General features: G+C 49.1%; 2 protein-coding genes across 4 annotated transcripts in view; one reads left to right on the forward strand and one right to left on the reverse strand.

Moving 5' to 3' along the window:
• The window catches only part of MUC20 (mucin 20, cell surface associated), a 95,061-nt gene that overhangs the window by 12,791 nt on the left and 54,390 nt on the right, over positions 1-27,880 (forward strand). The window lies entirely within an intron of this gene.
• On the reverse strand, positions 328-27,404 carry MUC4 (mucin 4, cell surface associated; the record flags this gene model as incomplete). Its single annotated transcript, XM_081069588.1, has 23 exons — positions 328-3,896; positions 4,870-5,032; positions 6,667-6,905; positions 6,991-7,055; positions 8,114-8,187; positions 8,626-8,805; positions 10,165-10,324; positions 11,838-12,019; positions 13,383-13,520; positions 14,597-14,827; positions 15,223-15,324; positions 15,880-16,047; positions 16,476-16,566; positions 17,068-17,276; positions 17,678-17,797; positions 18,584-18,709; positions 18,892-19,071; positions 20,895-20,983; positions 22,641-22,771; positions 23,839-23,997; positions 24,774-24,938; positions 25,787-25,920; positions 27,269-27,404. The coding sequence occupies 23 exons, from the start codon at positions 27,402-27,404 to the stop codon at positions 3,704-3,706; spliced, it is 3,435 nt and encodes a 1,144-aa protein (XP_080925714.1). The 3' UTR covers positions 328-3,703.

Genomic DNA, 27,880 nt, shown 5'->3' on the forward strand with positions numbered 1-27,880 from the left:
TGCTCTCTGGGGCTCTGTCCCCACAAGAACTTATACATATTTTGTTAGAGTTATGCCTAGGTATTTAATTACAGGGTTTGCTAATGTAAATAGTAATGTGTTTTTATTTCAAATTCCATTTGTTCATTACTGGTATGTAGGAGAGCAATTGAGTTTTGTACGTTAACTTTGTATCCTACAATCTTGCTAAAATCAGTATTAATTCCAGTTTTGTTTTTTTCAATCAATTCTTTCAGATGTTCTACTTAGTTGATTATGTCATCTGTGAACAATGATAGCTTTATTTCCTCCTTCCCGATCTGTTTATCTTTTATTTATTTATTTTTTGTCTTATTGAAGTAGTTAGGATTCCCAGTATGATGTTGAAAAGCAGTAGTGAGAGGGTACATCTTGCCTTGTTCTTGATCTTTATTGGAAAGCTTTATAGCTGACATATAATATATAGTCTGGGCCTGCCAAGAAAGATTGCAATGTGGGTGGGGCTGGCTGCTCACAAAAAACTGCCTCCCGCTGTGCACGAGTTGGGTGGGACAGGGTTCCAACTGAATCAGTTGGGCAGAGCAATGGAGCTCACCAGCCCAATCAGGTTCAGATTTGGCCTGTAGGGGGCAGGTTCAACACAGGCAAGATGGCGCCCACCTAACAGCTGCATGAAAGGAGGAACCCAAACCAGGAAAATACCACTAGCCTCTAGTCCTCCTGAAGCTACAAACCTCAGTGTGCCCTCCAAATGTCTCCAAGGCCCGCCGAGTCACCAACCCTCCGCCTGAGTCCAAGGTGAGTGCCTGTGTCATGCAGGGTCTCCTGCGGGGTCTCTGCTCCCGCTCCCCACATAAGAATGCAGGACATGGTGAGGCCAAAAAGGAACACCCACGGAGCCATAGATAGGTGAGTTATACTACTATATTCTTACTGGCGGTTGGGTTGGAGACACAGGAAGCATGAACCACACTATCCGCAACCCTGCGTCCACTTGTCTCTGCCAAACTATCTCACTTGCTAGCAATCTGCTTCCCTGCAATCTGTAATCCACATTCCGCCGCTTGCTAGCTTAGCCACTATCTTCTTGCTAGCCCCCATTTTTTCGCTAGCGTAGCCACGGCAGTTATATTAGTGGCCAATGGCTCATTGGTTACAGCTGATGGCCAACTAGCCACAGCTGATGGCCATCCAATCACAGTTGATGGCCATTTACTACCTGAGCCAGCACCTTTCTATGTGAGGCCGAGAGCCTGGGGCTCTGTCCCCACAGCCTGAGAGCAAGTGAGTCTGTGAGCGGGTCACCTGGGTTTCCTGCAGCCTCTGTCCCACCCGAGCAGTTGGAATCCCCATTATTTTTCACAGATAGATGTTGTGGGGGCTCCTTTTCCTGGCATCAATACTCGGGGCTGGGAAGCCTGGTGTGAGGACTGGGGTCCCTTGCTCCTCTGAGAGGAATCTCCATGGCCAAGATATTCCTCCTGATTCTCAACTACCACATGGAGGTGTGTGGCCCGTTCTGTGTCTCCGCCCCTCCTACCAGTCTCAGCGTGGCTTCTTTATATTTGTAATTATAGGACTTATGTTCAGCTAGAATCAACAATTCTCCGGGTTGATTGTTCTATAATTTAGTTGTAATTTTAATGTGTTCACAGAAGGATGCAGGCACAATGTTTATCTACTCCGCCATTTTGCCAGGGTCTGAATTTTGCCTGTTGAACCATTCTTGCATACCTGCGATAAATACCACGTGGTTGTGGTGTATAATTCTTTTTATTCATTGATGGATTTGATCTGCTAATATTTTGTTGAGGGTTTTTGCATCTATGTTCATGAGAGATGTTGATGTATAGTTTTCTTATAATGTCTTATTCTGGTTTTGGTATTAGGGTAATGCTAGCCTTATAAAATGAGTTAGGAAGTATTTGCTCTGTTTTAATCTTTAGAAAGACATTATACAGAATTGATAGAATTTCTTCCTGAAACATTTGGTAGAATTCACCAGTGAAGCCATTTAGGCTATTTTTTAAAAAAAAATTTATTGGAGAAGTAGAACAGTGTGTATTTCCAGGACTTTATTGGGGAACAATGTTTTTCCCAGCACCCATCAGCTCCAAATCAAGTTGTTGTCCTTCAATCGTAGTTGTGGAGGGCGCAGCTCAGCCCCTAGTCCAGTTGCCATTGTCAATCTAGTTGCAGGGGGTTGCAACCCACCATCCCATGTGGGAGTCGAACCAGCAATCTTGTTGTTCAGAGCTCAGCTCTCACCAACTGAGACATCCAGCTGCCCACTGGTAGCTCAGTGGCAGCTCATTGTCTTCAATCTAGTTGTGGAGGGTGCAGCTCATTGGCCCATGTGGGAATCGAACCTGCAAACCTGTTGGTCAGAGCTCATGTTCTAACCAATTGAGCTATTTGGCTGCTCTGTGTTCTTAATTCTTGATAAATGAATGCTGGGATTAAATGAATGTGGTTTTATATGGAGACATGATTACATTTTGGGACATTTGAGGGTAAAGCCACAGCCTTGTACATATGGAGTGTGTGTGTGTGTTGGGGGGGGGGGCTTCAACTGCTGGGAGAAGGCATTCTCTATGTAAAGCAGACAGTTTGCAGTCTCTGCTCAGATCAAAGGTCATGTTTTTGTTGGAACTTCCTCTAACACCAGTACTTTCTCACCTATAAGAGTGAGCCTGAGCACCAGGTTTATATCATGTGACTTCCTTCCCTACCCTATGGCCACATGTGTTTGGACCAGAGATGGACAATTGGCATAATCTGGACCAATAATATTCTCTCTTCAGGGATTTGGTATTTAGGACCAAGAGGCAGTTACCCAGTTTCTGCATAGAGTTGGAATTGAGGTGCCCCAGGCATAGGAGTTGTGAACCAGTTGTTGTTGGAGTTGTTACATGAGAGAAGTGTATAATTCTGCCCTGCTAAAAGAGGATAGGTGGAAACTGATCTAATTGCTGGGAACAAACAGAATGGGGCTGAAGGACTGTGGGTGGAGATGCTCAGAAGACTGCCTGGAGCCCAGGAAAGGACAGAGGAAGTGTGGGGGTGTCACTACTGTCCTCCTTAGAGGACCAGGCTTTGGCTTGTGTTGGGGTGAGGGGAAGAAAGTGATATAGAAACAAGGAGGCAAGTCTGGGCTGGAGCAACTGAGCTTTCCAACATGGAGTACTGAGGGCTGGGGCAGGACTGGTTCCAACCCACCTGTGTTCCTCTACCTCTGGTGGCCTGTCAACCACCAGAGGAAAATCATGAATGGAAACAATAGCTTTGAAAACACAAGAAGTCAGTGAGATTTTATTTAGATAGACTTTAATTAGAAGTAAACTGGACAGTTTTATGTGCAAATGCATTTTGGTTTTTAACTTAGAGCCATCACCCCATTATTAACTCTGGCGTTTGCATATGTGTAAGTCAGTGTCCTCCTAGTGGTTATGTCTGTGAGAATCCATTCTTTTATGTAGTTGGTCTTTTATGACCTCTTCCTGTCTGCCTCTGTGTTTACAGATAAGGTGTGCTAGTCTTTATTTTTATTCATTCTTTATTATTATTCATTCCCATTATTCATTTCATTGAAGAATCCTGAATCGATTTCAGTCACCTTCCTTTTTCCAATCTCCCCAAAGCAAAGGTACCTGGAAATGTGCGGGTGAAGCTGGGGTGGGTCTTGAGGTATCTTAGGCCACAGCTGCCCCCTTGGGGCGAGGCATCAGCTTTCCGAGTCCAGGGAGTAGGAATACCGTATCTTGGATCCCCAGAAGCGATGGACTACAAACACTATGACTCCCAGAAGCAAGAGGGCGCCTAGGGCCCCAAAGAGGATCCCGAAGAAGGCACCAAGTTTCAAGCTCAGGTGCTCACAGTGCTCGCCCCAGGGCGTGTAGATGGAGAAGGACACACAGCTGGGAACAGAGAAAGGGGACTTGGTCAGCACGGGGGAGGCGGGCACTCAGCCTCACCACCCCCTCCTCCTATGGGGCCAGAGGAGGTTCCCCCACCCCCCAGCACAGACTGGGTTCCCCTTTAGGGAAAGAGGGTGAGTCAGCCCTGAGGCGGAGCTGAAGCGGGGGTCATGGGACAAAAGAGGCAGACATGGTGTGAATTCACCTGGGGTCAGCTCCATCAGAACAGAGGAAGGGGCAGGGCTGGCCACAGGTGAGCAGGCATAGTCACAAACCCAGCCCGACCCTGAGAGTTGGGCCCAGTCCTTGGCTCCACCCATCCCCTCCTTGGACTCCAGAGGAGAGAAGGCTAGACGGTGGGGGGTGGGGACGCGGTAGATAGAGGTCCCAGGTGGCACTGCCCTTCTCCTTAGCAGGCCTCCAGACTTAGTGCATTTCGCTCTCGGGAGTCCCTCAGACTGTTGATGAAGCAAGGGGACATAGGGCTCCAGTTTGAGAGGGCCTCCCCTGCCTGGTACTCTTAAGGAGGTGCAGGGCCAGGCCTAGACATAAGACAATGGGTTCCTTTTCCACAAGGAGACAGCAGGGTGTCCACCAAGTAGCAAAATCGGGTGGAAGAGTTCGGCTTTGGAACCCATATCCTGCTACTTAACTTACTGGTTACCTTGGGCAGGGTCCTTATCATCTCTGAGCCCCAGTTTTCTCATCTTTAAGACAGTCATAATATGTACCTAGTAGCTAGTTTGAGTTTCAGAGGTAATTTAGCACCTTTATTTACACAGAGTAGGCACTCACACATTTTTCCCCCCATTGTCCCTTTTCCTCTGATCCCTGTTCTCTCAATTACAAAGGAAATCATTATAATTTTCAGACAGCCTGAGGTCCCATGGCCTTTCTGGACCCCATGCAGTATTTTTGCCCAGTTTGGATTCCCTAGCACTGCCCTCCACCTCCTGCCCCCTGCCCCTCTCACCTGCAGTGGGGCCCATCGGGCAGGTGCTGGCACTGGCCTCCGTGCTCACAGTAGCCCGCGCTGCATGGGGACATGCAAGTGAAGCCGTCCTGCGGGCTGTAGACTAGCTGGTAGTCCTTGTAGCCCTTGCATTGGAGGTAAGTCTCCAGCGTGCTCACGTTCACTGTCATGTAGGACACACACGAACATGGACAGCAATTAACACCAAAGCTATACCTTTTCGATCAAGAATTCCCTATCAGGCATTTATCCTTAGAAATAATTGGAAAATCACACACATATGTATGTTCATGGAAGTCCAGAGCAGCATGGTTCATAATATCAACAATGTTTAACAGGCGTTTTGTTGAACAAGGAATATTATGTAACCAATAAGCACCACGGTATGGAAAATGCATTGGTTAAGAGCATATGCTTTGAAGTCAGCCAGACCTTAACTGAATTTCAAACTTTACTCCTAATTAGTTGTGTGATTTGGGGGAAATTTCATAACTCTTTCAACCTCAGTTTGCTTATCTTTAAAAGGAAACGATAATAATAGCGCCAGCCTTGCCGTGAAGTTTAAAGGAGGTAATTCATATATGCAGGGTAGTCAGCAGTGCTGTACTGTAAGCACTCAGGAAACGGTCCCTATTAGAATAATATTCTATTTAAAATATGTTAAATTATATAAATTGTACATTATATAAAATAATATATCAAATGGGAATATGTTCACAATTGTTTAAGTAATGAGGAGGTTATCAAACATTAGGTATGATTTGATCCCTTTATTATAAAAAATATTGATTATGTGTGAAGGTGCTTATGCATAAAAGAAACATTCGGAAGGATATGTGCAAGATGAATGGACTTGTCTCTGGGACTTGGGATTACAGGTGATTTTATTTTTTCTCTTTCTGTTAACTTGTGTTTCCTAAAGTTTCCACAATAAATATATTGTACTTATATAGTAAAAATTAGGGATTTTTTTGTTTGTTTTCCTTAACAAAAGGCATGGTCTGCTCTGGGGTAGTTCCCTTCTTCCCACCCCTAGACCCCCTACCACACATACACATAGTAGAGTGAGGATTTCATATTGTTGCCCCCAGGAAGGAGGAAATTTAGCCTAGATTCTAGAAGAAGCTCTTGCTTGGTCCTGGACCCAAGTAACACAGCAGTTTTGTTGAGTTGGTCTGGTCACCACCCTGTTCTCTGCCTCACTCCCCAAAACAGGGTGTGTTTCCCTCTTTGACAAACATGCCAACCTATCTCATTCCCATTCTGGAAGAGTCAGGGGCTCCCTTTCAGGGACCTCAGAAATCCCACCTCATTTTCTAGATGGGGGTGGTGAGGCCTGGATTGTGGGTGACTTTTGCAGAGTGTCACACCCTTTCAGATGGGGATATCTCTGCCCCAGCCTTCAACTTAATACCTTTCAGCAGGAAGGCAAAGGCAAAAGGACGTCCCTGTTCATGTTTGTAAAGTACAATGATATTTTAACAATATCACTAACAGTTTTAATAAAAGGAAGAATAGCAGTGGTGGTCAGGAAGGCAGCAAGCGGAGTAATTGCTCTGTGAAACGCTGCACATGGGGATTCATTCAGCAGTGTTTTATGCTCCTGCTCTTGAATCTAGAAATCTGGTGGCTAAAAGGTTTGTAATTTCTCTAAAAAATTACAAACAAAAAAGCTAAATGAACTTGTTTCTTGCTTGTCTGTGGCCCATTTGCGTGGGCTGAAGATCTGTGACAAGCTCCCACCTTTTACCTCCTCCCTCAGCTATCCCTGTGACCATCCCCAAGATAGTGACTCACAAGCCTTCACACTGTGCACGTCTCCCCTGGAGATGGGGTGGAAGACCACGTTGTTCCTCGGCCCCTCACTTCTTTTCCAACTCCCCCATGAGGCCTGCAGAAAGAATGCCTGCACCACGGCATCTAGCAGCCGGTTGTTCAGGAAGTCGATGACAGGGCCCCGTGGGCGGTACTGGAACTCTGAGGTGACAATCCAGTGTCGAAGGGACCTTCCTGAGGCCAGTGCTGTCGTGATACCCCTGTGTGGGAGGGGCACAATGAGGGGTTAAGGGGTGACAGGGAAGAGGGAGGACCTGGGGACCAGGCAGGGACAGTCCCACTTACGTGTTTTGCACTTTGCTGTTCCAGAGGAAAGCCCGAACATCCAGGTTTGCCAGTCTGTAGGCCACCTAGGGTGGAGGATGGGGTTGGGGGTGGTGTCAGTGGGGATGAGGCCCAGCCCGGAGAGGAGACGCCACCCACTTTCATACAATTAACTCATCCCTATCTGTTTTCTTCTCTGAATGCGAGCCCCAGGACCCCCAGAACGTTTCTCATCCATTTCTTCATCACATCCCAGCCTAGTCCAGTGACTGGGGTGGGTCCGTGCTTAGTAAAAGTTTGTTGGTGAGTGAAGGACTTTACATATCTTCCCCCTACCCCCAGCCTCCCATTATATAGGGAGAATCTGAAATGAATGGCCCCTACCTTGCCTCTGAGCTCTGACTCACCCACTCATTCTCTCCCCACATGTATGTTAACATCAATCATGTTTAACCAGACCTAGGGGATGGTCGGGTGCTGGGGACGTCAACATGACAGGAACAGTCCATACTCAAAGACCCATAGTGGTGCAGTAGACAAATGGCAACAGATTTTACCAGACTGTGGAGTACGTTACATACATTGTCACTTAAACCTTGACACAACCCATTGACATAAGTACTATTATTATTTCCATTTTTATAGATGAGACATCAAATAATTTGTCTAATTATTACACCTGCTCTAGTGAGCGGTAGAATCAGGATTTGAACCCAGGTATGTAGGATTCTAGAGCCTCAATTACTCAAGCACTGTGCTACTTTGCCTGTGATTGAGGGACAGACTAGGGGATGGGAGCCAAGAAGAGGGAGCCCCCAGTTTCCTTGGGAAGTCAGGAAAGGCTTCCTGGAAGTGACATGCCTTGCGTTTCTCCCATATAACATCAAGTGCAAGTCTTGAGGGACTTTCAGAAGGAGAGGCTGGGGTGACTCAGCCACCCTAGATGCTATTCATTTTGAGTTGGTCATTCCAACCTGCTAGAGGTCTCAGTCTTGGGGCTTCCTGCCTTCCTCACCCCAGGCCTTCCCTGAGGCAGGAAGCTCCTGTCTCCTCTGGTAATTGAATCTAGATGGATGAATAGAGACAGAATGCACAAGTGATGGCTAAGACCCGCATCCCCACCCAGAGCCCCTGCAGCACTGACCGAGGCGTTGACCTCCGCTATGGAGGCATTTTCTTCTTCACTGAGCAAGAGCTGGATGACTCTTAAGGGAAACTCTGGAGATGGGAAAAGCAGATTCATGATCATGGCACGGTTCACCCAGACTTACCCCAAGAGACTGTTGGGCTAGTCCAGAGAGACCATCCTATCCTACAGTGATAGGTCACCAGAGGACTCAGAGGTGGCCGAGCCTGCTGACCCTCACCCTAGTGCTTGCTGACTGTGGTCAGGGCCCCCTTGACTCTCTTCTCACTGAGCCATCAGGTCACCTTCAGTCTTTCCTCAGAAGAACACTCAGGCCTATGGTTCATGCTGTGACAGCTGCCCCACTGGCTCCCATAGCCTACAACTTACCACCACCTAAGAGAAATTTGGAGTTCTGTCCTGGGAGTTTGAGGAACTTAGCCCTAGTCCCCAGAGCCCTCCCTCTTGCCCCCATTTTCCCTAAACAAGAGAAGCGTGGAGATGGGGATGGCGGGGGCATCTGGTAGTACCTGGACTGACAGTTGGAGTGAAATTGTTCCCAGCCAGGAAGCAGCGGGTGTCTGTGAAGGCAGGGGGGCAGGTGCAGGCGGGCTGGCAGCCCAGAGTATGGGAAATGTAGCAGTGGCCTTGGTTGTAGCAGTAATTCACAGGGCAGGACTTGTTCTGACAGAGTTCAGAGTCTTTCAGAACTGCAGAGGGAGAGGAGGTCAGTAACCCCACACTGGGTAGCAGGGGGCAGCCACCAGCCCATGGAAAGCTGTTCCTGGGACAAGCTTGGTTTCTTTCCCCGAAAACCGGCACAATCTGCAGGCTTGTGGGCCACTCTGAACATCAAACAATGCTTCTTCTCCTTTTCCCAGACATTTCTCTGCCAGGCAACCCTTTTTCCTCTGCCAGGTAGGTACTCTCCCTCTTATGAACGAATGGAGTGTTTATCAGACCCTTCGCATCAGGAAAGGACCCAGATGGCTGGCAGGAGAAGGGTCTGTCAGCCTGCTTTCCCTACTTACATCCCCTTTTCTGCCTTTACGAAGTTGTGGTTCTACCTACTCTGACCTCTGTTCAGATTTCTTTTGGGTGCGTTACAGGGCTTAGTGGAAGCCTCACTGTGCTCTCTCTCATCTGACTCCAATAGCTCAGAGGTCAAGATGGTGGGAGGAGGACTCAAAGGGAAAATGAGACACCCCATGGCAGCCCCTCCAAATGTCCTGACCGGGGGATGTGGAGATGCTGGGCTTTGCATCTCTGAAGACCCTGAGGAGCCTGAGGGCGCACCTTGCCTCTGGTTCCCTGGCTGTGCCAGAAGTCTTCTCTCTTCTCCAGGCCACCTTCAGTCTTTTGCCTTGGGCTTTCCCCATCGGTGCCTCAGGGCTGCTCTGCCCTGGCCTCTCCCCCATGTCTGTACAATCTCTTCTCCTTCAGCCTCACGCCCTACCATGCCGACCTTACCTCCTGACCACATCTATCTACATTGATCATTCCAAATATTTGCTAGTAGGGTTTCTGGACAGGAATTCCCACGCGTTCTCAAGAGTTTTTTTCGCTTTCCCATCCCAAAATCCCAAGATATAAACTGTTTTCTGTTCTCCACGATGAATTGTTTCCACAAAGTGACGGCCGATACTACCAACCACCTGGGTTCAAGAAGCCGATTTTCCTGATTTCCTGACCAACTTTTCTTGGGATTCGGGAATGGAAAAGCATTAAAAAAATAATCCTGAGAACAGTCAGGAATTCCCACCCGGAAACCCTAGCGATAAATAGGAAAAATGTCTAAGAATTACGTTGTGAATAGTATGTTTATTTTCCATTGTGGGTATTACTTGGTTCAAGGAGCCAATTTTCCCGATTTCCCGACCAACTTTTCTTGGGATTCGGGAACGGGAAATAGAAAAAAAATTCACGGAAACAGGCAGGAATTCCCCCTCTCCTCCGAAACCCTACTTGCTAGAAAAAGGAGAGAAATGGTTTGCCTGTGGCTGTCCTAGGCCCCCCAGGTGTCACCTGTTCCCAGAACCTCCTCCTGCCAGGGCCCTGTTTCAGCTTACGTGCACAGTGACGCCCATCCCCAGTCATGTTGGGGGGACAGCCCTCACAGCCCTGCCCAGGAATGCACTTCACATTCGGGAAGCACTGCTCCTCACAGAGGTCCTTGGAGTGTTCACAGTAGTGGCCGAAGGTGTTCTCATCACACTCGCAGCTGGCCACCTGAAATGGGTTGCTGATCACTAGGCAGCCAGGAGGCTGAACCATTAAAGGTGTCTGGGTGTTTCACTACGGACCCCTCTGTTCTGAGGACCCATGGACGCTGCGTCTTAGTTCTGCCAAAATCTATGGAGCACTTTCTTGACCAGGCCATTGCCTTGCACATCCCTGCCCAAAGGCACACTGTCCTCTAGCCCACTTGCCTCCCTGGGCCATTCTTTTCCCCAACCCCTGTGCCCAGGCCCTGCCCCAGGTTCTCAGCCTCTTCCATCTCACACCGTATCTCCTTGCCTGAAATCCTTTTTAGAGTAAGACAGGGACTAAATAAATATTCTACTATCCCTTGCAAACTGGATTCCACATAGGCTGCAGTTTCCTACTCGTTCTCCTCCTGCTGACTCCCAAACTAAGAAGACAGAGCCTCACTGCTCAGCACAGTGAGAACACACATAACCAGGACAATGGCATAGGGCAGGGAACGTTCTGGAAACCTCATCAAGCCCCCTGCTCTCTCTTTTCTGATCTCCATGAGATGACTCTGGAAATCTTCCTGAAGTGGAACCCTCCAACACTCTACCTCCAAGACTGGGTATTTGGGGATATCTAGAATAATACATTGATTTTAAGCTGTATTTTCCCCACTCTCTATATTTTTTTCCTTTTCCAGTCCCTGGTCTCCCCCCACCTCTACCCCTTTTAAGTAGGAATTCTCTGCTCATGCTTCTAGAGAAGGACATGTGTGTATAAAGGGTAAAGGGGGTCGTAGGGTATTGCCAGCCAAACACTTTCCTTTCTGGCTTCCCTTTTACAATCCAAAACAAACAAACAAAAAATAGATGGAGCAAGATGTGTGGACTTAGGCCAAGTATCTTGGCTAGAACTTGAATGGAGAAGGGTTTCTCCAGATTGAAAGAGTTGCTTGTTTTAGTTGGAGAAAGTAAAAGAGGAAACAAAGAGGTTTGGAAGTGTCAAGATCAGAGGGGACCTGCACCTCTCTTCCCAACACCATGATGAGGAGACCCCAGAGAGAAATGGCTGTGTGGTGTTTCTAGGCAGAATGGACTTTAAGCCTCCTTATGAAAGGTGCCCTGTGTCTGAGCAAGGCACAGAACCACCGAGCACCTCCCTGGGTCTGAAGAGGAGGGAGCTTGTAATCCGTGCAGACTCATGCCCAGGGACCACCCGGGCACCTTCCTACCCCACCCCTCAGTGCCTAGTTCCAGAACTATGGAGATGGAAACCACTGGGGAACTCTAAGAAAGGCTGATGTGGAAGTTTTCCCACCAGCCTGGCAGAATAGGAGCTGGGAGATAAAAATCCAGATGAAGAATAAGCAGTAACGAAAAGTTCTACTTCCTATACATGTAAGTTTGTGGCTCTACTCACCTACCATAGCTCCACCCACCTCTTAACACACACTTTACCACAGAGGGGCTCAACTATGACATCCCTCCAATTCCCACTTCCTTTCACCTCAACATGAAAACCTCCCTCCCACCCTCGTCCCAGCACTCACCTCCAGGGAGGAATTTCCCACCCAGCTGGTGTGGTTGTATAAACACTGTTTCTCTCCCTTGCAAGCACAGACCACGGTCTTCGGCTGGAGTACAGATGATAAGTTGTCCCTGACATTTCTTGCTAGAATTTCCAGAGTGAATGGTTCCAGAGACTTTGGTGTCCACAGCAATGTCCCATTCTCTACCCCAGGGAAGACAAGATCAATAAGAGCTGGGAACCTTGTCTGCTCTGCTGTCCAACATATCTTGGCATCTAACACCCTGAGAGTCAATGCTGGACTTCCCCCAACCCTCAAATCTCATCAGGTATTTCCTTGAGCAAGGCTGGTTTCCTGGGGTAATACTGGTTACACTCCAAGTTAGAGGTAGCACCCGCCCAAGTAACTGATTGCAGAGTGGAACTCCATAGAGAGAAGGCAGCTTCCTGCTGAAGAGACCCCAAATGGTAAAGTGCATGGGCCTGCACCATGATGGGACATCCAGGATGGATGAACGATGGAGGCCAGGGTCCTCCTGACACTTCCCCAGGCTACACACTGCAGGCCAAACTGGCTTCACCCTCACAGCAGCCCCATTTTTTGCCCTGATTTCTTGCCCACCCCTTTCACTTCCTGGACCTTTGACCAGCCACCCCTTCAGACACCAGACTATAGTGAAACACTGCTACATATCAATGAGGACTCTTCTGATCAAACCTGCCTTATATTTTCAAGAAAATAGGGAGGTCTCCTTAACACAGCAGGTTAAAAGCAGCTGATATTAAGGAAGAGATGACAGTAACTTCCAGACCGTCAGTCTTCAGGAGAGGAGGCCAGTGGAGGAGAAAATATCCTGATATGTTTGTCTGGCCCTGATGCCACATGGAGCAAAAGGGTACAGACAGAAGCCCTTCTTGTGCACAGAGAAAGGAAATGAGGCAGAGAGGTGTTCAGAGCTCAGAATAAGGTCTCGAAGGGCTTTGGTTTCGCAAAGAGCAGTCACCAGCATAATTAGTGCTGGTGACAGAAGGCAAGCTGCATCCTGTGGGCTTTGATTCCTTGACCCACATCATGATTACAGGCCTGGGGTCTCCACACCATTACTGTGAGGGAGAAATGAAGCTATGCTTGGTCCCAGCACAGAAAAGCCAACAAGGAGTGACAAAGGTAGATAACCGTGGTTGGCAAACATAAAAATAGTGATAAACATTCCAAACAAAAGTATTTGTATTTATTTAAATCTTGTTCCACATTATATCCTTTTAAAAAAATAGATATGAAAATGTTTACATTGGTATTTCTTAGTTGTTATACTTTAGTCTTATAACTTGGTGATTGCCCAGAGTCAGTCTAGCTAGCTGGCCAAATCTCCCCAGAAGCCCATCACTACTGTTCCCTGAGGATGGGGGCGGGGGGCACCGATTTGAATTATAGAAATCATTCCTAAGGAATGCTTGTCCTGGATATTCCGGTGGAAAAGGGACATGAAGTTGCACAGGGTATAATAATGCAGAAGTCCCCAAAACTTGACTCTGACCTCATCCCCATGTCCCCAAACATTCTTACCAAAAAGCTTGAAGTCAGTGTAGTCATTCCTGAGAGTGAACGTGACGTCCTTAGAGTTGCTGGTGTACTCAATTCGTGTGGTCTGCCCCAGGTAGGCTTCTACTACTCGGTGACCATCTATAGAGGGCGGGAACTGATCTGAAACACAAAGGGGAATTCAGAGCCTAAGGTAGGACACTCTTGCTTTGAGAACTCCTCTGTCTTTCTCCAGTCCTTTGGTTTGTGAAGCATTCCCAGGGCTGTGACCCGCCTCTGGAAGCAGGAATTATTCTATGTACCTGCTCTCAGACCTGCAGAGCAGGCTGGGGTTGTACCAACCACCTGGCCAAATCTTTATTCTCTCTTTATTTTCTCCCCAAACAGGATTCATTTCTAGTGTTTTTCTGATCAGAGTACGGTGCTGGGCATGGTACAAAGTGAATCAGAGAACAGGGTTGTTCAGGGCATCACAGAGTTTTGCCTTTGGGAGAGGGCTGAAAATCATGACGATAATATCTAGAAGGGCATTGCATTTGTCAGAAAAAAGAGAGGGAGTAAAACATTTGCACTGGTCTCTGTTTTTTGGAGCCGTGCTATTTCTTTCAGTTTCTGTTCACTCATTTATTCAGTCACTTAACAAGTATTTATTGAGTACCTACTATATGGCTGGTACTGTTCTAGGTAGTGAAGACACAGCAGTGAATAAATAATAAAAAAAGATACCTATGAAGATTAGAAAATATATTTGATAGTTATAAATGCTAAGGAGAAAAATTAAAGCAGGGAAGGTGAATAGGGAGTGTAGGTGAACATGAAATTTTAGACAGGTTAACCAAAAAAGTTGACATTTAAATAGAGACCTGAAGGTGGCCAGGGGCAAGCCTGTGGCTGCCTGGGAAATGGTGTTCCAGGCAAAGAGAACAGCATGTGTGGCATCTCAGAGTGTGGGTGAGCCCGGCATGTTTGAAGGACGTACAGAAGCCAATGGGGCTGGAATAGAGGGAGCGAGGTGGGCATACTAGCAGAAGAGTTCAGAGAGGTAAATTGGATAAGGCTTTGAAGGTCGCCATAAGAACAGAGTGAGCTGGGGAGTCACTCTGGGCTTGAGCAGAGGAATAACATAAGTGAAAGAATATGGTAAATTTAAAGAATGTGTAGCTTAAGAGAGTACCACGGAGAGAGTATCATCTGCCCCCTAACTCTGCAAATGCCTTCCTAGGCCTCACGCCACTTACGGAGGGTGGTGTTCATCTGCTGGTATGTTCTAAAGATCATGTTAGTGTGCAGTCCGGTCTGTGCGTTTCCTGTCGCCAGGACATCATAGATGCATTGTTCATTTCCATTACATTCAGAGGCCAAATTTTCATTCGAGTTGTTTTTCAAAAGTTGGGAAAGGAAGACAGGTGTGAAGTTGGAAGGCAGATTGTCATCCCTCTTGCCAAGGAGGCTTGTTCCGTTGATTTCCCCTATAACACATGAAGTGGTAGCAGGGGTGGGACTCCAGCTATATTTCGGCAGGGTCCACCCCTTACTATCACTGTATATGGCTTGCAGTGGGGGAGAGAGACATGGAAGGACAGGTTGACTTCCAGCTTCTGAGTCTGGAAATTTCAGCTCTGGTGAGTGAGGGCCACTCACTTCCCTCATCCTCTCTTCCAGGTAGAGAGATGCAGATGTGATGGGAATGGAGGGGACATCTGGGGCGGCACCAGAATCCTCAGCATCTCCTCCTGGCCTTTCCACTCCTCCCTTACAAAGGACAGAAGTCTGGTACCCACCAGCCTGAGGGAGACAATGTTAGCAGCTTCCTTCATCCTGGCCCTGCCCCCTCTACCCCGAGCACTCTGAGGCCCAGACTCACAGGTCATTCCATAGTGAAAAATCATCTCTTCAGAGCTCCCTTGGGAAATGGTGGTGCCATTGGGCATCTTGAAGTCATCATCTGGATTGTCATTCCAGACCCCTGAGGGACAGAGAAGGAGGTTGGGCACCCTGGGACTGTGGTTCCGCTGTCACACTCAAGATGTGAGGAGGAGCAGGGAGCCCAGGAAGATGCTTTCCATGGCATCTGTTCTTGGTTCAGTCCTCTAGGAGGCGGGAGAGGATGGACCATAACCTCAGAGCCCTTCTGTTTCCGGGAGGGAGGAGCAGAGAAGGAAGGAGGGAATAGAGGAAGAAGGAGGGAATGGAGGCAATGGAGGGAGGAGTGGGAAGTTGTGATGTTCATGGAGGAGAAGGGCTGCTGCTGGCCCCACCCTCCTCATATCCCATTCTTGATGTTCCCTTGGCTGCCCCGGAATTTTTAGAGTTTTAGGAGGACAAGAAGTGATCCTCCAAGGTAGCTGAAGAGGTCCCTGACCCTCCCTGCCACCAGCAGGGTTCTACTCCAAGGAGGCTGAGAAAGGAAAATAAGCTGGGATGTCTGCAGGCCAGTGGGAGGGGGAGCCTCCTGGAGTCTACGGGTCTGAGTTCCTCTTGTGGCTGGTGCCTCAGAGTCAGGGTCCTGCCTGCTTCTTACCCAGGAGGCCCTCTGTGTGGTTTCGGTACTCCTCTGGGAGGTTGCAAGAGGCATGGAGGATGTTGGAGAGAGCAGTCACTGAGATGATCACTGTCCCATCTATGCTGGCTGTCACCAGGGAACCATTGCGGATCATTACGACTTCAGTGGTGTTGAATATCTCCTGGCCTAGAATGTTGGGAGACGGATGAGAAAGAACCCAGCGCTGGGACCCTGTGGGCCCACGGCTTGGCAGTAGTGAAGGTTCAAAATGCAGAGAGGAGAATGAGAGCAGCTCTGGGATGGGTGTCCTGAGGTGCCTTCTCTAGTGGCCCAAAACCAAACTCTCAGGACACCCTCAGGCCCACACCACCCCCTTCTACCTGGGGGACTGAAGACAGGGACCACCACAGAGAGGCCCTCACAGCACTGGAGGAAGAAGTGAGGAGGGAAATGCCCGACTCCTAGGTAAAGAAGCTGCCTCAGGCATAGCTGCTGAAGGGACAGCAGGGATGACGAGCACTCTCCTCTGCCCCAGTGCTGCTGCCGCCACATCCGAACACATTGCTCTCAGGTGCAGGGCACCTCCTGAACCCTCACAGCTGACCCCAGCCTACCTTCTGCATCTTCACGGTTAGTCTCAAACATCACAGTCTGGTGATTGAGGCGCACGTGTATTGTGTCATTGGGCTCAAGGAACCATTGAACCTGGAAGGGAATTGGGAGAGGCCTAAGCCTGACCAGCAGGCTGGCCCACAGGCTGAGACAGGAGGCTGCAGACAGCTTAGAACCTGAGCCTTGAGTGAAGATGAAGGTGATGATGAGTGTGACAATGAGGTTTTGCTAGCTAACGGCTATGGGGTACTTAGCATGGGCCAGGATGTGAGCTAAGTACATTTCTTAGATTATCTCATTAAAATCTTGCAACAGCCTGTGTGGTAGGTAATATTATTATCCCCATTTTACTTTAAGAAAATGGAGGCACTGGAAGTTAAGTCGTTTCTTTAGTTACATAACTGGTGGAGCCAGGAGCCTAATCCTGAGTCTCTAGGGTGACAAAGCACTACTCCGGCAGCATGCATCGTCCCTCCCTTCTGCCCTCCTCCCCTCTTCCTTCTTTCTCTTCCCGGGACTCCATTTCCAGCTGAGGGTCCTTGAGGGCTCTCTGGGAGGGGAGCAGGGAGGCCTAATGCTCCCTGCCTCACTCACAGTGATGGGGCCAAGGCTGCTGGAGTTGTATTGAGCTGCAAAAGCAATGAAGTTGGAGGCCTGGGCCGAGCTGGTTGGGGCAGTGCGGCCCTGCAGCAGAAAGGAGGAGTTTCCATCCTGGGCCTGGGTCAGCAGGAAGTCTCCCAGCCCATTGAAGGTGTAATTGACACGATCCAAGGTAGTGATGTGGGGGTCCCCGAACATCCAGGCTGGAAAAAGGAGAAACACCACATTGGCATGCCAGACAAGGGAAGGATCTGAGATTCCCCACTACCCCTTGGCAGGGCATTTGACCAGATAGACTCAAGCCTGGAAAGGTGTTCATGGCTTATAGAATCCTCCCCAGAAGCCCTCTTACACTTTTGTGGCCTGCCCCATGCATGTCTGCTCATTAGCTCCCACTCCCCCATTTCAGCCCCTTCCTCAGGGCCACGTACAAAGCCCCTCTGTTTGCGATCGTACACCAGCACAATCTCCATCTCCCCTGTGGCCACAGCCCGGCCCCAGGCAGCTAGCACTGCCCTGGTCCAGGCCCCAAGAGGCCACCCCTCCCCAGATCCTCTGCTTCAACCCTGCCTCCGGCAGGGGGTGGGGGGGGCAGCAGCCTCACCGGGCCTTGGGGCGTGGTACCCAGCACAGCCGATGCGGGGCCGCCTTTGCTGGTACAGGGCACACAAGGAGGGCTGGTCATTCCAGCGGCAGCACCAGTGCTGTGGCTCCAGTTCTTGGTCTGTGGAGAATAGCATCGTGTTGGGGTGGGGGTGGGGACATGGAGGACCTGTGGAACCCAGCTGGAAGGTTCGGTGGGGTAGCATGAGATGGGTGGCAAAGGGTGTGGTTTGGGGATTTGGCACACCTCAGTTCAGATCCTGTCCTACCCAGTGACCTTAGGCTAACGATCGATTACCATCTCCCTTGCAGGCTTGTAGGAGCCACATGCCGCCAAGCCCCCAGGTGGGCCAGAACATGGTTGGAGCTAAGGAACTTCCTTTCTTGAAGAGTGGGGTGCTGAGTGCCACTGCTCTTAAAGTGCTGGGAGTGGGAAGGCAGAGCTGATGGTTTGGGGATTATGGATGATGCCTGGATTACAGGGAGGAAGGCAGAGGACACACATTACTTGTCCCCCCACCCCTGTGTCCTTGAGCTTCTTTGGAGGTCTCCTGAGGGAGATGACTCCATGTCTTCTCCCAGACAGCCTGCTAATCTGGGTCCAGAGGAATAGGGTCACACACCCGTTCCCTAGAAAGACACCCCCACTTTGGGCTGGGGTTATGGGACCAAGTGGAAATGGGGCAAGAGGCACTCAATCATAAACCCTTAAGATGCCAGCTGGAAGGGATGTTGGAAGCTTCCTAACATTACAAGATCAAGAAATTGAGGGCCAGAGAAGGGAAGGAATTGGGAGGGAATGGGGACAAAAGGCTTCAATCTATGGGTCCCACTGCTTGGCATAGAGCCCAGGGCTGGTCTCTGATAGGGAAGAGCAGAGAGCCCCAGAGGAGGTGGACACACGTACCAAACTGCCAAGGACTCTGCACTCTCCAGCCTTCGAGAAGCTCTCCCCATGGCCCGTAGCTGCAGCACACACCCCCACGCCAGGAGGAGAAGCTGCACAGATGCCTGCTGCTGAGGTGCCACCAGCCTGCAACAACCCAGACATATTCAGGCCCAGAATGCCTGCGGTGGGGCAGGATCAGGGTAGGGTGTTTCTGGGGAGGGACTGAGGGTGCCTCAAAAGGGACAGGATAGGCATTACCAGAGGGGTGGTTGGTGGGCATGTGGGGAACCATGGTGGTACCCCAAGAGACAGGAAGGAGGTGTCACCTATGTGAACGCGTTGGAATCGTAAGTCCCATAGTCCCTGCTGCCAGGAGCATGGGCAGGAGATCGGGTTCCAGCCCCAGCTGGGCCACTGAGGCTGCCTCTTCAACCACTGCAGGCACCAGAGGCGGTAGTTGGGTCTCTCTTGCCTGTGTAGCTTATAGACCTGCAGACCCCTGAGGCCTGGGGGAGCAAAGGAAAAAGGGGTTATCCCAGGGCCTGGGCCACAGGCTCTGCTTTAGCTTTAGAGACAACCAAAACTCAGAGATGTACCCTCTGTATGCCACTTTCCCCCTCTGGACAGCTCTTTCAGGGATGGGGCCCAATTCAGATTGGCAGCAATTTCCTCCCAGAGACCACTTGGATGTGACCTCTAAATGCCCCTAAAGCTTGGATCTTAGGGTGAAACCCTGCGACAAGTGCTGGACAGGGAGGCCTCACCTGCACCCAAGTCAGAGCCAAAGCCTGGCCCTGATCTTTAGTTCACAGCATCCTCTATCCTCTTGTTTGTCACTCAGCTCCAGCACCTTCCAACCCCCATGAAGCAGTGGCTCCTCCTGCATCCTATATCTCAGTGAATGATGCCACCAGCCACTTGGCTTTCATTCTGGACCCTGCCCCCAGCACAGACATGTCTGTGGCCAAACAGCCAGGGCAGAGGCCAGTGCTCAGAGGCCAGCTGGGGAGCCACAGAGACATTGGCATGTGAAGCTGGGACTTGCTCTAACACCACTGAGGAAGCATTCTCTGTGCTCAGACACCATCCTTGGAAGGGAGAAGTAAGTGGGAGAAGAAACCTTGCTGGGGGATTGGACGTTAAATATACCTTTAATTAATTGTAAGTGACATGCTGCCCACCCCAGCTGCCAGGAGTGAGAAGGAGGGCTCCAGAGCTCAACAAGATACAATAGGACATATGCATTAGATTTTGACCTTGTTGCCACACAAAAGAAGAAATTGTCAAGATAACTACAATTTGTTAAGGTTTTGGAAAAAATAATCATTGTTTATGATTATCTGTTCGGGTATCTTCTCCACAATGGCCTGGCATCAGGGGAAACTCATTAGATATTCTCTCCCAACTCTCTCTCTCTCTCTCTCTCTCTCTCTCCCTCTCCCTCACTCTCTCTCTCATACTTCGCCCCCTAGGTCACAAGCAGGTGCATCTTGACAGAAGGGCCTCATCTGGTTGGGCAGCTTTCGCCACAGATGGCACCCATGATTTGACTTAGCTTCTGTTTACCAAAAGTTCTTGCCACAGAACAAATAGAATTGGATTTATGCTTCACAATTTATATGGCTGATTCCTAACGCTAAAATGTCCTTTGTTGTATCACATTTTAGAAACTATAATTTCTTTCCTTTGGGGCCTCAGGACAGTACATCGAGTCATGGAGGAGGCCTCATGGGCTTCTTCCTGATTCTAAAGTACTGGCCACCTTACCAGAGTGAGACCTCTTTGAGAACAAACATAGTTGGTCTTTTCCTTTATTTTGTCGTTTTCCACGTTCTTAGCACAGTGTCCACACACAGCAAGTGCCCAATAAATATGATGACTGAATGAATGTCATACCTCTGGAACTCCTCTGGGTAGATTCCCTGAAGGGATCTCATCGGGATTCACATTCCAACTCTGAGCCAGGACACTTGGAATATTGTCCTAACTGTCCATTCATATCTTTACCTCCTCCTACAGCCCTGTCCTCATTTCCAGGATCTGAGCCCCCCCTACCCCCCTCCCCGAGAGACCTCCTAGGTTTGGCTCCCCAGAGAGAAGACATAGCCCCAACCGAGACTATATTGTGTGAGGGCACAGAAGGTACCAGCTGCTCCCCGGGGCAGTGCCAAGTCCCGATTACACCTGTGGGAGGTCAATTTGTGCTGGGGACCCCCGTTGGGATTGTGGGGATGCTCAGGAGCTGCCCCTCTAGGACTGTCATGGCCCATGGAGTAGAGGACAGAAGGGGATTTAAGTCCACTCAAGTGTGATTAGGTGGTACTTTTACCTGAGTTGGAATTCAGGAATTGATCTGGACGATACTTCTCCCACACTGGCTGGAATGTCAGTGGGCTGTTTTCATAATACCCATCTCCACTGCAGGCAAAGGAAAGAATCATAGGCCTCTGTCACGTCCAGGGTCTTTCCTCTCAGTCGGCAAGTTATTCATTCAGCCAGTCACTCACTCAGTCCAGCTAGTCATTAGTTATCAGCTGGTCAGTCAACTAATTCATCAATTGGTCAGTCAGTCACCGAGAATCACTGACTCCCACCACTAAGCAGGAGAGGGGAGGAGATGGATGGGGCAGGGCTGGGGAGGCTCTAATTTATTCCACATCTGATTGCTAATGATCAGAAACTGGTCATGAGACAGAGGTGGAAAAAACAGAGTTCAGGCCTTCTTCCGGTTAGTTTCCCTTCTACTAGGGATTGGTGGGGGAAAGTATATTGGGATCGTTAACAGCTAGTCTCTGAAGAGAAACAGTCATGGATTCAATTCCTGATTCTAGCACTTAGTAGCTTGATAACCATGGGCAAGTTACTTAACCTCTTTGATTCTTCGTTTTCACATCAGTGTAAGAGATTACAGTAGCATCTACCTCACAGTATTGTGAGGATGAAATGCAGTAACATTTGTAAAGCACTCAGAACTGGGTGAGTACTGGATGCAATGGGTGCCTTCCCGCCCTCTCAATGGTAGGGTTCAAAGTGCTGCCCCAGGAAGGAGGTAATCCTGGAGCAAAGCCTGCAGCCTCACCCTGGGTGAGTGTCTCAGGACAGTGCCTCCAGATCTTTCTCCTTTCTGACATAGGATAGATGATGCACACAGGTGTGACACCTTCTATGAGCAGGCACACTCAGAATGGTGTGAAATTCCTAGCCAGTTGGATAATTCCACTCCTTTCTCCTTCACAGCACATCAAAAAGCAAGTGAAAGCAATGTAATTATAGGGCTCTCCAGAATACCATCTAAGAGAAAACCATTTGCAGCAATTACCAGTAACGAATTACAAGTGACCTTCACAACCGTTTGCACATACCAACACCTGGAAATACTGTGCTGGAACACTGTTGTGTCAGAAACTGAGCCACCTCCACACACGGGAACACACAGCCCCACCTACAGCCCCATCCTGCCACTCCCTGTCTTTCCCCAAACCCTAGACAAGGTGTTGGTGCCCCTGGGTGAGGAATTCATCATCAGCCCAGGGGCACCAGAAGTTAGGAAAGCAGATTTCAACTTCAGACGTCTGTGCGTTCAAATTCCTGCTTTGCCACTTCCCAGTTCTATGACTTTGGGCAATAACTTATCTATTTGCACCTCAGTTTCCTTATCTGTAGAACGGGTAATAAATAGTATCTTTTTCATGAGGTGGTTGTGATAATCAAATGAAATAATGCATGTTAAGTCATTAGTATAATAAATGTTGGCTGTTGTTATGATATTTGAGAAGTTGAGAGAGGTCAGCTAACATCAGTGGAAATCAGAGAAGTCAAAGCTCTGGGAATTATTACACTGCATGAGTTCTGGGGGAGGAAAGAAGTTCTTGGGAAGAAAAGGGAACAGCAGATGAATAGGGATCTTTTCCTGTGAAACAGCAAGTAGCGGGAATTGGAGTAGGCGTGAGTCGGAAGCATCAGCAAGGAGGATTTATGCCTGGTCCTGGGGGATGGGAGTGTGTGCATAGCAAAACCCCTGCTCTGCACCACTTCCTATTATCTGCTCAGTGCTGACGGCCCCTCCCCGTCCTACCTGGAGAAGCCCATGAGGACCTGGTTGCCTGGGCGCTGGGTCACGTCCCACTGCATCCCACCGCTTTGATAGAGAAACAGGGCAAAGGATCTGCTTCCATCCGTGGAGAGGATGGCCTGGTAGGTGTTGGTCTGAGGGTTATTGGAGACAAACATAGGGATGTCTGTGAGAGATCTGGGGTCCTATCACCCATCCCACATCCTTTTCCTGACACACACATCTTCTTTTCCTGGCCTACCCAGAGCAAAGACATGGGCTTAAAATGCTGATAAATTTGGGAGCGTGCCCCTGGGTGAGGGATTAATTGTCAGTCCAGGGCACTAGAATCATCTTTCACCCTGGGTGTCAAAGCACCTAGAATGGTGGATTTGCCTTCTTTATGACTTCTTTCCAGGGAGGAGTGATAACGGGTTCTGGGTTAGAAACCAGTTGGAAGGGAGTTTGTATGAGAAACCTTCAGGAACCTGAGAGATTAGGTAAGACACCAGGGACGGGGAGAGGCCTATGTAACTTTCTCGGCAATATTTAAAGACATTGTCTAAATGTCTCCTCAATGTGAATAATGGGGAGGACCACTGCAAATGAGACTGGAGAGTCTCTGAAGATGGATACCAAGTGCTGTGTTTGTACAAAGTAGGTAATCAATGAACTTGTTGAACTAATGAAGAAATGAGTAATTTTAGACCAGACACAAGGAAGAACTTTGTGACTGTAACAGCTGAGTCCCCGGAAGGAAGAGTGCGTGGTCGCCCATTTCCATTGGATAGCATTGTGATTCAAAGCCAGTGTTCGAAGTTACAAAAACTTGGGTTCTAGGCCTGGCTTTGTCATTGGCTAGCTGGGTGACCTTGAGCAAGATGCTTAACCTCTCTAACCATCGTCTTCTTCACCTCTACAATGTGGATAATAATACCAAGTTGAGCCATATAAAATTGCAAATAACCAGCCCTCTTTGACTTACAAATATTCCATTTCCTAAGTTTGAACCTCCCAATACCCAGTGCTCTGAGGTAGTGAGTAAAAGGCTGGGGCAGCCTGGTGCATGATGGAGACTCAGCATCACCACGGGCAGGGGGAGTGCTGCCATCAGAAATCTGTCCTGGAGTCAGAGAGGGTTTAGAAGATTGGTCCCTGGCTAGAATGTTAGGATGTCTGACTTCCAGATGGCTCACAGAGAGCGGTCCATTTGTCCACTCACCCCACGGGTCCACCGGGCAGGATAGGCAGGGGCATTGACCCATGTGACCTTTAGGGTCCACCTGGCTTTGTAGTTCCAGGTGTGTGTGAACTTCTCAATCCAAGATTCCACCTGCTGGACTACAAGTGGTTTGTTGTCATCATAGAGTGTCTCATATATCTAGGAAAGAAAGTCAGATAAGGATAAGGAAATGAAGGTCCCAGCTGAACACCCCTGAGAGATCCCCCACTTTCTGCACGGTGATCCTGCTCCCTTTAGTCTACCCACATCCCACATCCTTCTCTCTCCCAGGCCTACATTTTTAGTTAGTTCATTGGACCTTAAAATTGATTCAAATTCAGCTGTGGGGAGTCTGGGGTGTGCGGAGAGGAAAGCCAAGGCCCAGAAACCCAAGTCTTGTGGACTTAAACTCATGTATCCATCTCTTATCACAGACTGGCTTGGACAGCATAACCACCTGTGCCCATTCCAACCTCCCCATGTCCAACCAGAGGCTCCTTGAGAACAGGCATGTGTTTTTCCGTCTTTCGACCTTCTGCAGTGCCTGTCCACGGGAGGTGCACGATCCACATTCACCCTGAGCTTTCATTACATGCTCCCACTGATTGCAATCATTAACCCAATCCAGGAGTATATAGGGGGGCCCTGCTTGACTCAGGCTTGTTAGGAAAGACCCTACAACCTTATTTTAGAATCAAACACTGGGTTGCCAACCCCTCTCTGTTACCTGAAGGTCTTCTTATGGTAGTGTCAGCATATTCCTGAGTGTAATAGTCCTAATCTGCTTCATTCCCGCCCTCATATTTAAGCACCAATCCCTGCCCACACTGAGCCCGGCTCTCACAGCAGTAACACGTGTACCGCCTTCTACCCAGTCTTTTGTCTCTCTTGGCTGGGTGCTGTGTGATCCCAAAACCCAGCTTTGAAAGGCCCACCTGGTAAAATATGGTTCCCCGGTGGGTGGAGAAATCAGCATCGTCCCAGAAAGGAGCCACCAGGGCCAGACGGTCCCAGCCTGCGAAGCCTCTAAGGGGAGGGTTAGGGTAGGAGAAAATCTGGTACTCTGATTCTGGAAAAATGATCTGGCCATTATCTGTGAACTGAGCACAAAGGTTTTCTGGTTAGCATTGAGGGAGGGGGGCAGAGAGGCCTTGGGCCAGCTTCTCAGAATGTGACCCCGAAGTCCTCTCTGGGTAGAACTTTAGAGACGTCAACGGCCTCTGGGAGGTCATGTCATCCATCTCCCTGCCTGCTGGGGGAGCCCATTTACATAGTTCTCACATAAATACTTTACCCTCAAGGACATCCCTGTCATTCTAAGTCCTTTCTAAGGTGGTAGGTTTTGCCCTGCCTCAGCAGCAGACTCCGTCTGTAAGACCAGCCTGTCCCAGAGCAGACCGTTCTGGGTAAATCCCCTCAGCCCCATCCTAAACCTGGTGCCACATCAGATGGGGCTGAAAGGATTGATACCCTCACCCCATCACTGTGCCATCCTTTTAGTGTGTTCTGACTCAGCCTCTTTCACTGAGAGCCACAGGGGCAATGACAACTATTCCAACTCTCCTCCAGGAGACATGTGTACTTGGACCAGGGAACCAGGAATAATTATAGAAAATGTAAACAGTATCAAACAGTTAAGTTTCCCAAGTAGAGCTTCCTACTCATAAAAAGGGCCTGTGAAAACAGTGGAGAGCTTACTGGGCCCCAAGATCTCTTCACTGAGGTAAAGATACTTTTGTCCACACAGGTAGATAGGTGGACCTTGCCTAGCTGACACCCTGACATTAAAGACTAAATGCAAACTGAGTCAGAGGCATATAGTAGATTCCTTTCTTTCCATCAGGATCATGGTCACAACCACAGGACCATCTTAGAGTCCTTGAGAGGGAAGCAGGACCAGGAAACACGGGTCACAGGTCCTGCCCTTTGGGCTGCAGCCGGGACTCACGTAGAGGAAATCTCGGAGAGAGGAGCCGAAAGGGAAGCCAATGTGGGGCTTGAAGAGCGGTGAGGTGAAGTCCACAATCCTCCTGACAAATTCCTGGTCTCCAACATGTGACCCGTAGGGGAAGAGGGTAACACCTGGGCCAGGACAAAGAAAAGCAGGAAGTTCTCATGGGCGCTGACTTCATTCAGACTGACAGGGATCCTCAGAGAGCTTACCCAGCTGCTCCTTCATCCTGTCCTCTGTTCCCCTGACTGGGAGCCATCAAGGACTCCTCTCTTCCCCTCTCCACTTGGGTTTACCTCATCTCCTTATTTTACCCCTTAAACTGGTATTCTCAGACTTCCCCACTTTGGAGAAAATCAAGTTCTGCTGTCAGAATGCCAACAAATTATTCTGCATCTGTTATGGAACTCATCATTCTTTTAAGGGTGAAAAGATAAAATGCCTCCAATGCAAGGAAGATTGGTAATTGAAAGACCATTTCATAGAATGAGATTTGTTCCCTAAGATGGTATTACTCTAAATAAACTTGAAGATACCCTAGAATTTGTCCTAAGAACCCCCCCATCCCCCCCACCCCACCTAGTTCCTTGGGCAGTTTGAGAAATCTTGTCCTAAACATTTCTCAAATGGCTCTCCTCTTCTCCATTATGGCCACCCTCATTTGGTCTTTCTTGGAATCCATGGCTGTCATTACACTGCTCTCCTGTCCTCCTGCAAAATCATCCTCCACCCCATCACCATAGCACCATTTATAAAAGCAAATCTAGCCACGTCCTCCCTGGTTCCTGTTATCCACAATATTCCCTCAAATGATAGTATCACTTCTCAACAATTTTCACCTTACTTCCAGCAACCCCAAGTGCTTTCGGGAATCCTCCTGCAACACTGGCACTACTTTCCACAGCTATGCCTTTATGCCTGCTGTTCAGATCCTCCTGCCTGCTTGGGCTGCTTCCACTCCCCCAGTTCCTATTCACTCTAGGAAGCCTCCTCTTCACCTTGAACCCACCCCCACACTCTCTGGGGGCCTTTCATTGTGTGTGCCTTCTACCTGGGCTTGTTCTTCTAATTGTACTCACTGAGTCAGCAGATCTGTCACTTGCTGGACAGCACCTTGATCATTCCTCTATCTCTACCTCTGAGCCCAGTGCAGTGCACAAAGCCAACCCCCAGCACCCAAGTCTGATGCTGTATCATTGCCCCTTGCGAGATCCTTTTGACCTGAGAAAGCAGAGTCTGTGAGCAAGCAGGCTGAGAATGAGCATTCAGTTACATCACCCTATAAAGGGGATATGAGGAACAGCTTGATCTCCCATGGTCCAGAAGGGGCAGTGGAGATATTCACAGAACTGGTTCCCTGACTACCCACAATGGCCCTCCTTGATAGATCCAATCCAGCTGCCACAACTACAAGCTCTGCACCTAGCTCAATCCTCTCCATCCCAGGGCGGAGAGGCCCAGCTCTATGGCATCACTTACCTTTCTCGGGCTTGATAGGGACTGAAACAGCTGTTGAGTGGACGCCCGTGGACGTGCTGGGAGTAGAGGTGGTAAGGATCTGGGAGGTTGTTGAGGGTAGTGATGTTGCTGTGCTTCTCTCGATATCTGTCTTCATCGAGGTTGTGACTGTTCCTGGTATTCAGGGAGAGGGTCTTATAGTTTGACAGCAGCAGAGTCAAAGACAGCCATAGACTTTAGGAGCTAGAAACCCTCTTGTTTGGCTCAAACCCATCTACTTCATGCAGATAAGCAGTTGTCTGCTGGGGCAGAGGGGATGGTGACCCTTTCACTCACCACACCCCCATTCACTTCAACCTCTTGTGGACCTGACTTTAACCCTAGCCTGGTAATGCCGACTCACTGTCTTCTCTCAAGCACTCCTCTAAGCCAAATTGAGCCAATGGGGTCACTATAAGAGACCAATATGCTGGAGTCCCTACCTACCTGATGTCTCAGTCTTCACAGTGGAGCTTAAGGTTGCTGTGGATGGTGGAAAAGTGCTGGTACCAGACAGAGGCGTGGGATGACCTGTGAATTGGGTGGTGGAGCTCCAGGTGACTGCAGGGCCAGGGACTGATTGAGAGAATGAAG

This window comes from Rhinolophus hipposideros (genome assembly GCF_964194185.1).
Source record: "Rhinolophus hipposideros genome assembly, chromosome: 2".
Taxonomy (NCBI): Eukaryota; Metazoa; Chordata; class Mammalia; order Chiroptera; family Rhinolophidae; genus Rhinolophus; species Rhinolophus hipposideros.